Here is a 15,602-nt window from a genome sequence, read left to right on the forward strand (position 1 = left end):
CTGATCAGATCAGACAAATCACAACCCCAACTACCTGGATCACATTTCCAAGCTGTAAGAGGGGTCTGCACAGGCATCTCAGAATGAGACAAATTGCCAGTGCCTAAAATTATGGGAGATGAATCTCTCCCTAAACTGCTAGGTCTGAGGTTGGGAGAAACTAGAGGAAACATGAGGAATTAAAATGAGTCTACAACAAAAAGACTGACAGCCACACATTGCAGCTGGCAGTGAGAGAAATCCCCACTTCCATCAAAACCAAGTTTACATTTTGACTCTGGAGCTGTACTTAGAAAGCAAGATGGAATTGCTATGACATAGAACCTTTTGTGGTTTGTGTTTTAAATGGAAATCTTAGAAATGTTGACCAATCTGTCCCCCTAAGAGATGCATAGCCAGTAAATTCTGTCCATAGAGGGAGAATATGTGCACTTGGTCTGCTTAAGTGGGTTTTACAGCAGAGATTACACCACAGAACATATGAAAATGATCAGGAGGAATTCAATCCATGGCAAAGATTTCAGAATAAGGTTTTGTGATGGATAAATAAATGAAGGTTTTCACATAAATGGTGGAAGGTAGTTGTGTTCAGTTTTTGGCATTTTTAGTGAAACGGTGTTGCAAGTCTGCTAATATAACTACATATTTCTGAAAATTCAACTTAAAAACAAAAGAAACGAAAAGAACAACAAAACCCCAAACCAGCAGAACTGTGGAGCAACACCCCAAACTTCAGCTTAGCATCTAGAAACCTATTGAAAGTCTTTCTTCACACCTCAGAGATGCTTTTTCCAATCCTTTTTGCTTTATTATGCATGCCATGGTACACAGGAGCAAACTACATGGCTGGCACTTTTATAGATTAATATACCATAATTTTACTGGCCATTTACAAAGACTCTCAAAAAAATAAATAATATATATATATAAGGTTTTTAAAACCATGGACCTTTGTTAGCATCACTGAGCTCTGCCCAAATGCTTCCCTTGTAATCAGGACTCAGCAGGAATGGATCAAAAGGTTTCTAATGATGCAACTCCTGACTATGAAGAAATATCAATGTTGCTTGCTTGTATGGAGCCTTAGAAGAGTTGAGTCTACACACACGCACACACCAGTGTGACAGCCTGGAAGAGTTTATTTCCAATAGTGCATTGATCTGAACATATTTTAGGGAAAGTGACAATTTTTTCTCTTTTCTTTTCAACACCAGTAGAAAGCAATGGCTGAAAGATGAAAAACGATAAACAGAAACACAAATGGTAGAACAGCATATTGCACTGAGCAGTGTTCATGCCATGTGAGTAGAGCTACCCAAGTCTACCTCAAACAGGAGTATCGGAGAAACAGCTGTAAGTTAAATATAGTAGGCAGTTTTCAACCTCTCTCTTAATAATGAGGTCCAAGCCTAGTCTCCAAAGAAAACACTACTACACATAGCAGCAGGACATAGCACATGTCCACCAGTGCTATCACTGTTAATTGGTTTCCTGCTCCTCTTTAAAAATAATAGATGTCCTAACTCCAGGACTGCCCTTGGGGTCTTTCCAGACAGAAATTGAGGTTGACCCACAAATCTGTAAGGGGTCATTCTACATATTTTATAGGAGTAGTAGGAGAGGGACATTTGATGTTTTCTTTGTAGGGTTGAGGAATAGCTTAGAAGCGGTAGATTTATGGGCTAGATTAGTTCTGTAGGACAGGGGAGTGCTTCCTTTCTGTGTTTGCATGCTAGGACAGTGCCGTGCAATTGGCAACTTCAAGCTACACTGCAAATTCCAGCACTGAGTGTATGGCCCTCTCTGGGTTTGGAAACTGCAAGGTACAAGGCAGAGAAACCAAAAGGGTTAGTATGTTCAATATGCACTTAACAAAAAGAGGATGTATCACCTAGAATAACTTGCCACCCACCCAGTGTGACAAATTCTCAGCTACCTAGTTGATGACAAATATTTACTTATATAGCTAACCATGACTATAGGATGCAAATTAACCAGACTGGTTTTGCCAAAACACATTTTCATGTCTTCTCCAGAAGGCCATAAGAACTAAACGCTGGGACAACACCAGTTTTCATCAACTGAAATTCAGACCCTGTGACTGTTCAGTGACATACTACCACAGTCCCTCAGCACTGAATGGAATGGGTTCATCATGTGTTATGCATTATGTTTTGTCAACACCATCTATGTTTTGCCCAGTACAGGCTTTCCCAAGTAGGATGGGCACGTGCTACAAGTCCTATATAAATTGATGTGATGTTACAGGAGGAGACTGGACCCTGGTGGCACTGCTTCTTCTCACTTTCTCTCATCACAGGGGAATACCAGTTTTGGAATAAGCAAAATTCCCATTTCAATTTTCTCTGTAACAATCTGTAATCCTGAGAGCAGAAGGCAAAGACAAACAAATAAGCAAAGCTCTATAAAAATGAGACATAAATATGTAACACATTGTAACTAGATATTTCTGCAGATTTATGCAGGAAAGCAAGAGAGGGAATGAGAATTTGGGTCAAATCACAAGGAAGTAGGCAGGCCATATCAATAAATCAAGGATGAATGTGCCACTCAGCACTCTTTCAGTGCATATACCGGGGATGGGTCACAGCTTCACTGTGATTACTTCCAGGCTTCTCTCCCACGTACCCCGGTTGGGGATGGAGAGGCATGCATTTCCAAAGGGGCGTTAGGATCTTAGGTAGACTGCTGGAAGGGTCTGGCTTTTCTTTTCTCTACTGTTTTTGGCATGAAAGGACAGTGACTCTGCTCCCAAACAAGTGAGATAACCCAGCCCTTGATCGGGGATTTTCCAAAGAGGCTCAATACCCTGAATCCCCTAGCGATTTCCCATCTTCAGTCTGTGATGACAAATTTATAATTACGGTACATTTTGGAAACAAACAAAAAACCTTAAGGCGATGCGATCACCATTTTATTAAACTGAGGGACAGGGCTGCACCAAAGCAGATGGTTGTTGCAAACAAATGCACCTGGGAATTAGGAAAAGATTTCTCATTTTCCAGCCCAAATCCCACCTCCTTTCAGTAGGAATAATGAAGGTGGCATGAGCTAACAAGCTTTTAGATGTAACTCGATGTGATTTTATGACAGACTTGTCACGCAGAGACAGAAATCACGATGATCCCCAGAAGTCTCTTTCAACCCTATCTATTTCCCTGTCTTTTGAGATCACCCCCCTGCTAATGACCAGTGAGAATCTTATATGTGAAATTACTGAAGTGACAGAGGCTGGAATGGGGTTTTGTCCAAATGTGTCGGGAAATCACCCATATGACCCGTGTCTTTATAGTGGCAACAATGGACTGGCTTCACAAGGCAGCATTTTCAGTAGAGCTGCTTGAAAGACAGGAAAGTGAGCATGTGAATAAGAATTTCAGAATGCTCCCACTTGGCAATAACCAAAACGGGCCCCTTCAGGTTTCACAGTACGCTTTTATTTTTAGCACTCTAATAAGCTTAACACTGTTTTATCAGTGTAATTTCTGACTAAAAATAATTAATACAACATACTGAGAAGCACAATAAAAAAAAAGAGGAATATTTTGGTAATATGTAAAGGTTTCTTTCTTAATTAAAAGCCAAGTTTGGGGTGAAATTGTTGTCAGTATGAAAAATAATTTTGCCTGTTTTAATTGCCACATACATGGAGAGTTTTAAGCGAGTCTCATTCCGTGAAGAAAACACCCTTGGGCTTTCTACAGGCATGACTGCGGATGTTAAGGGGAAGGAAAACGATGGCAGTTCTTGCAGAGTGAAGTTTAAAATGACTTAGGGTTAGACATTTGCAAACTTCTGTATATATGTCAAGTTACAAATTCAGCAGACGAGAGGATTTGTAAAATAATCTCTCCTGTTTGCTAAGCCAGGGCTAAATGGGTCACATTGGCTTAGATTGGTGCAGTGAAACACAATTTGCAGCTCCATGAGTCATCAGAAGCTGTGGTTATTGCTTCAACAAAAGCAGGTAGTACCTAGCTTTCTGTCTGATTTTAGCAGAGCTCTCATTCTCCCACACGGTGACACACCACAACCCCTGGAGGTAAGGACTAAGGCAACAACGGCTCACCCTGGTTTTCCAAGCAGGCCTGGAGACAGTGTTTAAACTCCCCAAAATGTCGTAACCAGCTCTTCCTGCTGGTTTTCCTCAGCCAACACACCAAAGCTCTAGTCTGAATGAAAATAAGTGGCCACGAGGCAACGACTGAACACCAGCATAAATTTGTAGCGCTTCAGCTCCTGAGTGATTTATGCTGTCCTTGAAACGCATCTTGGAAATGTCAAGTATCTGCTACATATGTATGCACTGACAAAATGGTATCGCCCTGCCAGCGGTTTGCCATGCCTGCCAGGATGCATCTTCCAGGGATTTAAAATTCAGATGTCATCCTTTGTTAATCCACTGGAAAACAGCACGCCCTACCAGAGAGTAAGGTACCTCATGCCATCTGCTCTGTGGTAAAGGGCAGAGTGCAGAAATATTACCACTTTAGTACATCTAAAGTGATTTACTTTTCTTTCTAATAGAGAAACAAGTGGTCACAAATAACTGGTAATTCCCAGAAGTCAGCTCATGAACAGTTTCCTGGGGGTGCATGGTATGGCCTGGCCCTCACTGCCCGTGTGCACACCCTCAGCTATTAGAGATATCCAAGGTTCCCATTTGATGCTCTCATAAAGCTTTTTAGTTTTAATTCCTCAAAAATTGAACATGCCGGGATATTATATAATGGTAATAGAATAAATTCACATTTCTTATATATATATTTTTTTCTGATAGAAAACATTTCAATAAACACAATTATTTTGTGAGAAAAAGGCCTCATGTCTTTAAGGAGTCGTGACTTTTCAAGGAGTAATGGCTTTAAACTAAAGAAAAGATAGACTTTGATAAAATATTCAGAAGAAATTATTTACTGTGAGGGTGGTGAGGCACTGGCACAGGTTGCCCAGAGAAGCTGTGGATGCCCCATCCCTGGAGGTGTTCAAGGCCAGGCTGGATGGGGCTTTGGGCAACCTGGTCTGGTGGGAGGTGTCCCTACCCATGGCAGGGGGATTGGAATTGGATGGTCTTAATGTCCCTTCCAACTCAAACCATTCTATGGTTCTATGAAAATTTATAGATTTTCTTTTCGTCTTTTTTTTTTTTTTTTTTTTATCCCAAAATAATCTCTGGAATTAATTTAAAGAGGAAAAGAGTACACAATCTATCTCTGATGGAGAAATTCCAGTTACTCCTCTGTAGTACACTTTTTTATTATGTTCATTTAAAATGACAAGGAAGGAAGGAAGGAAGGAAGGAAGGAAGGAAGGAAGGAAGGAAGGAAGGATCTATTTGTATTTGCTTTTTCAAATCTAGCTCATGCATTGAAACAGTTTAGATAAATACCTTAATTTCACTTGCACTAAGCATTATTGAAAAGTCCACTTTTGTCTACTATTAATACAACACTCCTCTCCAACCACATAGCTGGGTGTATAAGCTATCAAGTGTTACAACTCAGTCAACTGATCAAGTAAGTGTTCATCTGGGTTGTCATGGGAATAAATGAGGATGTAGGGGGGGTAGTGATTCATAGAAAGTAATACACCTTTTTTTCTGCTTGCTGTCTCAGAAAAGTCTTATATTTTACTTACAAAGAAAAGTCACTGATATTTATGACTTGTTTGACCACTTTTGCTTTACATGGCTTTTTTGGTTTATTTAACCTACTCAAGCCATGACCTCCCAAACTCTCTGTAGGAGAGTATGACAACTCCCAGCAAAAAGAAACCAACCACAGGGGCAGCTTCAAGCTGTATGACATTTGCTGATTGGTCACAAGGTTTCTGGAAATTGAGAGCACAGCAGTTCCAACTTCCCCAAAATGACTTTGGATAATTTGGTGCGAGAACAATCCTACTGGTGTCAATAAACCTCATAAAAGGAAGAGCCTTGTTTCTTTTACAAAATTAGCTGGCTCATTAACTGCAAGTAAACCAGCCCAATCACATTACGAAGGTCAAACACAGAGCAGCAGACAAATCTTTAGGCGTTAGTAAATTTACAAATCTAGAGTTACCCATTATTCTTTCCCTTATAAACCAGTGTGTGCTGTCTTACTAGCAGTCTGCAATAAAGCTGAATGTAAAAGTCCACACATAAGGGAAGAGAAAAAAACTCACACTCACAGAGAGCAGAAGCAGGACAGAGGCACAAAAGCTCATCCCTATTTTTATGCTGCCCATTATCTTGAGCAAAATGAGTTGTTCAGAGAAGGTCATGCTAGCCTACCCAATTCCAGCAATTCATTTGGAGCAATGGACAACAACCTGTGCATAACACGAAACATAGCACCTTACGGGCTCTTCAGTGGCATCCAAATCCAGGGACTTGTGATAGTGATAGGAGAGGTGATAATACTGCAGGCCAGAGAGCAGGAGCAGCAGTATACAAAGCACTATGTGCTTAAGATTATTGCCCACAAGTCAATTTATGGTAACAATACTATGCAATTTCAGCATTTGGGATGGTTTACATGAAACCTTCATTAGACTGATAACAGAACAGGATGTATACCTAGGATGCAAAAGGAAACTGAAGGTTTCTTTGAAGAAATTAGAAGTGTTTATTTCATGTGAGATTACTGATTCAGAAATACCCCATTGCATGAGCTGTGCTCTGTACCGACACATAACTCCGTGCTGCTACAAACGACTGAAAGCAAGACAGCTGAGAGACTTCCCAATTCATCAGGAACCAATAAGAACATAAATGTACCCATTCACATAATGGTCTCCTCTGAGATCACTTAGGAGACTTAACCAAATGAGAGACTTTGCAGATCACTTTCAACAATGTAGATATTAGAGCTGTTACGTTCAGGTATTCAGGGACCACTCTCAAGATGTGTTCATTTTCTGTAGATGTCCCAACCGAGACACATAACTCAGGAGAGTTTAGTTAAGGATCCAGTCGAATGATTTCCCTACTTGGCTTGCGTTAGTGCATTTGACAACAGATTCTTTGTCATGCCATTCAGGCAGTCAGACTGTGGAACATGTGTGCAAAAGTGCCCTCTTGACTCTTGACAGTGTCTACGTGTTAAACTAGCCTTCAGGTCACAAAGTCGATAATGATAAACAGGCAAAAAAACTGAGCAAAAAAATAAAAACATAGAAATCCAAAAGCTTCCAAAGTTTTTGGCATTTGCATTCATGCAAATACACTTACGTTGAAGGAGGTTTATTATTATTATCATCAAGCAATAACTGACAACGTGGTACGTCAGCAAACACTAGCTTTGCTCGAAAACTGAATATATTGACCCCACCATGAAGTTCTTCCTAGACTGAAGGAAAGCACCAGCTGCCATGTTTATATTTATCTTGTCAGGTCTGTGGGTCCTAGCCTGAGAGATACCATATAACAATGTCTGAAAAGTGAGGGAGCATCTGCTTTAGATCATGCTATGAGTTTCTTCACCCTATTATTTGCAAGTATAAAATGCACAGACTTCAAGAGCGACATGAAACATTAGTAGCATGAAGATCTAAGCCTGAATAAATAATGGAAGAAAAGTCAAAGAAAGTCTTTTCCTTGATGCAGTAGGGTCTTCTGCCAGCCAGTGGAATTTGCTTTGCAGACATGAATTTGTACCCATTTTGCCTGGACAGAGAAGTAGAGAACTGGTAAATTAATTTCCGTATCTCTGCTGCTGTAATCTTAAAATACGTGGCCTGTCTCTCACCATTTTAGGGAGGTGGGAAGGTTACAGATGCACTGACAGAAGGTTGGTTCCAAAATTGTCCAACACCAGAAGAAATGCGCCTTTTCTAAATGTATAAAATGTTCCAAATTTATGAGGGAAGAAGTTCCAAATTTATGAAGAACAACGTGGGTCTTTGTGGCTTTGAGAAATGTGATGGAGCTGCAAGCAGTGGAATTTGGACAGTTTAGATGAGGGATGTACGCCTTGCACCTTATTTTGGTATAATTAGTAAGGTTCCATACAGAGGTAGGGAGAGAATAAGAGCTCTTCTCAATGAAAACAAACAAACAAACAAAAACAAACAAACAAACAAAAACGGTATTTTCTTTTGCCACAGTCAAAAACAATGTAATGACTGTATTGTTCAGGTCATCTTTATTCTCTGTTACAACACAAACAGGAGCCTACAGAGGTGAATAAATAAGCCCATGCCTTCATCAGGTACTAATACAAATATGTATATATTTGAATTTATATAGTGTTCCAGCTGTTGAGGCATTTGTAGTTCGGTTGAATGGCCATCTGTGAGCATGGAAGGGAGTTACTGTTGCTCTAGCAGTCACCCCGAATGTAATTTACTTCTCACAGTGCCAAGTCCTTAATCCTTGCCTTGGGTGCTTTGGCTGAAGGACCATTTGTTACCATGAGAGTAAACTTCAGCAAAGGAGACCACCCAACTCCACTGACAGCTTTTTGATACCCCTCAAGTTTTTTCCTCATTATCTTGTGAAGATCTTGCCATTTGTGCTTCAGATCCCCTAAGTCTCTCCTGAAGTACCTCCAAAAATTTTTTGTGGGCTTCCATTCCAGATTTTGTGTTCCCTCTTTGGGGGTCCTTGTTTGAGTCCCCCAAAGAAACTGAAAAGTGTTGGTGAGTTTTTGCATAAGGATTTCAGTCCTGTGTAAACAAAGAAAGAAAAAGAACGCTGGACTGAAACTGCAATATTAAGTGGATGAGATGGAATTTGGCTAGGGGAGGACATGTCCCATTCCCCGTATTTGTGATGAAGCTTCACAGGGATGATTTTACTGAGAGCTCTTGTAAATATGTGTTGAAAAGACTCCTTCTGCTAATTCAAAGGAAACCTACGCCACTACCTTGATTTCATTTTGAGGCTTGGACTCACTGACACTGTAATGCTTAGTTAAATATTCTTATCACAAAGATGCCATGACTAGGAACATAGGCATTTGCACAACACAAAAAATAACAGACTTGCTGCCCTGACTCTGCATTTCCCCTCATCTATTTCCTCTCTGTCTGATAGAAATTGCTTTCTACTCTAGGGAGTGTTATGCACATTGCCATTAAGGAAATGGCCCACACAGGAACAAAACTTCTTTTAGGTTTTTATAAGAAGTACATGTTATTCTTCCTGTGCTATGCATAGATCAGAAAAGCTCTTCCCATTAATTTTCCCCAGCTCAGCATGAACAAGAGTGGTTTGCTCTACAGCCCTGTCTGTGTTTTGCCAAGTGATGCACCTCAGATCTCCTGGATACCTATTACTTTTGGGTCTTCTGAATGAACACAAACACAACTTTCACTTCACGCATATAAGGGGAATGCATTAAAAAAATAAAGCAACTGTCAAGAGAACTGTCCCTTATCCTCACTGCTGCTGAATGTTCACTGGGAGGTTTCAACTCCCTTTACCTTCTGAGTCTTAGTCTCACAAATATTTTTGTAATATGAATGTCCAAAGATAAATAGTGGGACCTTTCAGTAACTGGTTGGAAAGATACCTTGACTAGCTTCCACAGAGAAAAGATATTGAAGAAGCTACACAAATAAATATTTTGCAGTGAAACGAGAAGAAGAAAAAACACACATGGTGGCTTAAAACGAAAACTCCCTACTTAATCTAACTTTCTCACAGGCAAGATAATACTGGGACCACTTCTACGCATGCACAATGTCTTGAAATAATAAATACTGCTTTAAGAAAATGGATTACAAGGATAGAATCATAGAAACACGGGGCTGGAAAGGACCTACAAGATCATCTAGTCCAACTGTCCTCCTATCACCAATACTACACACTAAGCTACTAAATCTTATCTTGTAGCACCTCATCCAGGTTCTTCTTGAACAGCGCGAGGGATGGTGACTCCACCACCTCCCTGGGCAGGCCATTCCAGTGCCTCACCACTCTCTGAGAGAAAAAGTTTTTTCCTGATGTTGAATCTAAATCTCTCCAGGCACAACATGTGGCCATTTCCTTGAGTTATACCATTAGTTATCTGGGAGAAGAGGCCAATCCCCTCTTCATCACAACCTTACTTCAGGAAGTTGTAGAGTGCAATGAGGTCTCCCCTAAGCCTCCTCTTCTCCAGACTAAACAATCCCAGATACCTCAGCCACTCTTCATAAGACTTGTGCTCCAGACCCCTTACCAGTTTTGTTGCCCTTCTCTGGACACACTCCAGGGCCTTGATGCCCTTCTTGTAGTGAGGGGCCCAAAACTGAGTTCAGTACTTGAGGTGCAGCCTCACCAAAGCTGAGTACAGGGGGACGATCACCTCCCTGGTCCTGCTGGCTACACTATTTCTAATACAGGCCAGGATACTGTTGGCCTTCTTGGCCACCTGGGCACACTGCCGGCTCATGTTCAGGCGAGCATCGATCAACACTCCCAGGTCCCTTTCCTCTTCACTGTCTTCTAGCCACTCTGCCCCAAGCCTGTAGCACTGCATGAGGTTATTGTGGCCAAAGTGCAGCACCCGGCACCTGGCCTTATTGAACCTCATCCCATTCACCTCAGCCCACCAATCCCTCTGAAGGCCCACCCTAAGGCAGATCAACACTACCTCCCAACTTGGTGTCGTATTCAAACTTACTGAGGATACACTCAATCCCCTCATCTAGGTCATCAATACAGATATTAAACAAGATTAACCTCAGTACCGACCCCTGGGGAACACCACTTGTAACAGGATGCCACATAGGCTTAACTTTTAACCACTACCCGCTGGGCACAGCCCTCCAGCCAGTTCCTGACCCAGAGAAGAGTATACCTGTCCAGGCCACGGGCAGCCAGTTTCCCCAGGAGGATACTGTGGGAGACCATGTCAAAGGCTTTGCTAAAGTCTAAGTAGACTACATCAACCACACAGTCATAGTCACTACATCCCAGTCACAGTCACTACATCACCCACAGTCATAGAATCATAGGATCTTGAAGCTAACTGACGTAGGTTGTCATGTCCCTCAAGGCATTAACATCTAAAGTACTTTTTGGAGATGAATCAGACTCCAAAGTTATACATGTCCAAACAAGTGAGCTGTTCAACAAGCATTAAAAATAATAATAAAAAAGAATAGTAAGGTATTGGTTTGGGATATTATCTTGATTTTGTTCTGCACTTGTGAACTGGCGTGGTGTTTCTCAGTGGAATGCAGACAGCTCATTTGAAGTGTGAAAGGAGGTATCTGATGCTATCAGGAACTTGCAAAGGTATGAGCTTGGCAAAGAAATCCAGAGTGATTAATAAACAGCAGAGAATATTTTCTTCTTTTATGGTTTACATATGGCTGCCTTAGGATTTGATCCAGCTCCCATGAGCTCTGGTAAGAACTCCACTTCTAGGAGCAGGTAAGAGCATTGTAGTTTAGCAATATCCTCACAAATCTTGCTTCTTTGGTGTTTAGGTCCCTCATCATGGCTTTAGGTCTCTTAGCTCCCAAACCTGGAACTGGAAATTGCTGTTGCTGCACTGCGGTATCATCATACATACAAAACAGAAAAAGATAGAGGCACAGAAAAATAGCTGATTATTCTTAGCTCTATCAGAAGCTGCAACAGGAAAAGAAAAGGGTCAGAGGGAATTTAAAAGGAGCAGATCTACCATGTCTTATCCCTCATTCAAAAGATTGGTGGTGGTCAGTGATGGGCTGTTGTTGAAGATAATAGTAGGGATTTCTCTCATCTCCTCCGTTCTGATGATTTCTCCACAATGTTCTTAGCCACTGGTAGCTAGAGAGCAAGAGGAGGTCAGCTAATGGCCAGAAGCTTCAGACTGTGCATGTGTATACATCATAATGTTAGAGTACTGTTAGAGTACTGTAGATTTAATTGGTTAGATTAATCAGGATAGAAATTTCTATTTAGGAGAAGCAAGCTGTTTAATTTTCTTCACCACCACCAATAATCATAACAGTAACTGCTACTACTATTGTTGTTTTCTAATTACAATTCCAGGTAGAGAGGAAAAATTGAATCCCTTTCTAGCTAATACTACATCTCTTCAGCTTCCTTGTTACAATCCAAGGTGAATGAATTAATTTCACTGCAAAATCTATTTTATGCTAAGTATATCAACTATCTATCCTGAACATGAGAACCCTATTGCACAGGGCAGCTTGTCAGAGCAAAACATCACTTGATGTACAAAATGCACAAAACACGGGACAAATAATCACAGCATCAACAGAAGGTTTCTTGTGAGGGGACACACAACATCACATTGGGGTGGTATAGGAGGGAAACAAAGCCCATAACTTAACAGTGATACCTACCTATTGTGTCTCCTTGCTCATGCACCATGGAGGCCAGGTCTTTAATGATCTGGTTCACATCCAACATGTCACTCTGAAAAGACAGGAAGTCAAACACTAATGAATGGGCAATATCCAAGCATAAAAGACATGTCCAGCAGTCAAGTGTGGCAATGAAAAACAAAACAAAACAAAAGATGAAGGAAAATCTTGTCTGTGTAGAATTAAAAGAAAAAAACTACAATGTTCCCATAGTAAATCAAAAAACCCTTTAAACAAAGTCAGGGTTTCCTGTATATAAGTCAGCCAGTTGACTTGAACTTTCTATAAGAAACACGCAGAACGATCAGATTATACGGCTGCTTTTCAGAATTGTGGAGTACTAAGAGTAAAAAAGCAACAATAAAATCAACTGCACTACACCCGTCTCTTTCTAAAAAAGATATTTTTGGTGCAAGCCGTTCATCCTGGAGTGCAGATCCTTACAAAGAAGGAGCTCATTTTCAGTATAGCATCCATCTGGTAAAATACTATTTGTAAATTGATGGAGATCTGATCAAAAACTCACTGAATTTGAAATCTCCTTATTGGTACGACAGTTTAGAAATCAAAAAGTCAGAACCTGTTTGATGAATGGATTCACTTATACCTTTAGAAATGTAAAAAACAAGTTACTAAATTCAACACACAATTTTCCTGGTTCCAGTACAGCAAGCCCCAGTGAGTTTGTTTCCCTAGTATCTGAACACTTACATATATAAGACCAAATGTGAGCATATGTTGACTTCTTGTGATACTAGCTTTTATAAAAAACAATTAACCTAGCAATAATAGACATAATAATGTAGATGCTGCTAAATGTACTACCAGTAAGGCAACATTAACATAGCAGGAAAAAAAAGGCATTCAAGGAAGATGCATTTTGTTTAGCTGTACAAATCACAGAATCAGAGAAACATTGAGGTTCGTAAGAACTTCTGGAAATCAGTAAGTCCAGCAACCCTTCTCAGAACCATTAAAGCCAGTTGCTCAATGCCATGCTCCCTGGTTTTTGCATATCTCCATGTCTGCCCTGTACTGGGGAGCCCTGCGCTGGACCCAGCACTCCAGATATGTCTCACCAGTGCTCAGCATGGGGGAAGAAACACCTCCTCTGACCTGTTGGCAATGATCCTGGGCTTAATGCAGCCCAGGATTCTGTTGGCCTTCTTCGTTGCAACAGTGCAGTTTTGGATTAAGGTCAACTTGCTGCCCACCAGGACTTCCATGTCCTTCTCTACAAAGTTGTGTCAGTCCCCAGTCTGTACTGGTGCCTGGAGTTGCTCCTCCCTATGGGCAGGACTTGCTATCTCCAGTTTCTGTACCTCATGGTGTTTTTGTCAGGGAACATTTCTCCAGCGTGTTGAGGGTGTTCTGAATTTCTGCAAAACCACCTAGTATTGAAAAGCTCTGCCCTAAAGTCAAGATAAGCAATAAACATTGCTCTCCACTCACACACAAAGACAAGCATCTAATGGTAGAAGGCTATCAGGTTAGTTAGCTACATTTTCTTTCTTCCAGTCCTTGGGAACATCCCCTGATTGCCATCCTTCAAAGATAATCAAGAGTGGCAATGACATATGGAAGCTCCTTCAGTGCTTGTAATTGCAACCAATCAGGTCCCATGGACTTTGGCATGTCCAGTTTGTATAAATGCTCCCTGGCCTTACCTTCTACCACCATGAGTATTCCTTGCTCCAGAATTACCCTCCAGTCTCAGAACCCAGGGACATCTGAAGACCAGTCTTACCATTAAAGAGGAAGCTGAGGAAGGCATCAATTTGTCCTTCTCTGTGTCCTTTGTCGCCAGGTCTCATGCCCTCTTGGCCTCTTCCCCGTTTTCTTCCACCCTCTCACACCCCACCACCACTCCCCAACACTTTAAACTCCTTATTGGCAGATTGTAGTCAAATCTGACAGAGTGGCACAAACATATTAAGTGTCTACAATACTCATGGAAAAAGGAGAGAATTGGGTTTGAGAAAAACTTGCCTGTTAGACACCAGAGAATCCAAAATAGAGAACCAATCTCTAATATTAGAGTTCACCAATCCTAGAAATATCTCACAAGTTGATGGATAACAATAAAATAAAATAAAATAAAATAAAATAATCCAAACAACACATACAAAGGCAAAGCAAACCAGACTCATTTAGTTCATTCACAGAACCAACTTACTGGATAAATCAAGGACTACAAAATCAAAATATACACAACCTCAACAAAGGCAGCACCATTAAAACTCCACAACAGAGAGGCATCAAGACATGCCTACCACAAGATCTAAGACCAAGATGTTTTCTAAAACACTGAAAGTATTTCTGAAGAATGTGCTTCTCCCAACACTAATCACAGGATCACAGAATATCCAGAGTTGAAAGGGATCTACAAGGATCATCAAGTCCAACCCTGGTCTCTACACAGGACCACCTAAAAATCAGACCTCATGTCTGAGAGCATTGTCTCAACACTTTTTGAACTCCATCAGGCTTGGTGCCGTGACCACTGCCCTGGGGAGGCTGCTCCAGTGCCAAAATCCTAATTGCACAGTAATTCATTTATCTGCTTAGGTCCTGTTGCAACTCTAGTCCATCATGCCAAAAAGTCAGATTGTTTCCATCCCACTTCAAAAGAACTAAGAATTCTTATGGATAAATACAGAAAATGGTGCAAAATAAATACACATCCTTCTGAGGTTTGTTGTGAGAATGTCAGAGGAGGGCTACGAAGATGGTGAAAGGCCTGGAGGGGAAGACATACGAAGAACGCCTGAGGTCACTGGGCCTGTTCAGCCTGGAGAAGAGGAGGCTGAGAGGAGACCTCATCACAGTCTACAACTTCCTCGTAAGGGGGTGTCGAGAGACAGGAGACCTTTTCTCCATTAACACCAGTGACAGGACCCGCGGGAACGGGGTTAAGCTGAGGCAGGGGAAATTTAGGCTTGACGTCAGGAGGGGGTTCTTCACAGAGAGGGTGGTTGCACACTGGAACAGGCTCCCCAGGGAAGTTGTCACTGCACCGAGCCTGTCTGAATTTAAGAAGAGATTGGACTGTGCACTTAGTCACATGGTCTGAACTTTTGGGTAGACCTGTGCGGTGTCAAGAGTTGGACTTGATGATCCTTAAGGGTCCCTTCCAACTCAGGATATTCTATGATTCTATGATTCTAATGTAAGTGGCATGACATTTAATCATAAAATGCAATGGAATCACATTCATTTGCAATAAAGCCCGTGAGTAGCATTGTGAATTCCTGAATACACCAAATTGTTGAATATTCAAAGAAGTAGGA

The 15,602-nt window shown here is 41.2% G+C and overlaps 1 protein-coding gene across 2 annotated transcripts in view; it reads right to left on the minus strand.

The window, feature by feature from the left end:
* TSNARE1 (t-SNARE domain containing 1) overlaps positions 1 to 15,602 on the minus strand; it is a 444,539-nt gene that overhangs the window by 169,590 nt on the left and 259,347 nt on the right. For both annotated transcript variants that reach the window (XM_035317254.1, XM_035317253.1), the window contains exon 9: positions 12,292 to 12,364. In XM_035317254.1, the coding sequence (XP_035173145.1) occupies positions 12,292 to 12,364 (73 nt within the window). The remainder of the gene's footprint in view (positions 1 to 12,291; positions 12,365 to 15,602) is intronic.

The sequence above is a fragment of the Oxyura jamaicensis genome, chromosome 2 (genome assembly GCF_011077185.1).
Source record: "Oxyura jamaicensis isolate SHBP4307 breed ruddy duck chromosome 2, BPBGC_Ojam_1.0, whole genome shotgun sequence".
NCBI lineage: Eukaryota > Metazoa > Chordata > Aves > Anseriformes > Anatidae > Oxyura > Oxyura jamaicensis.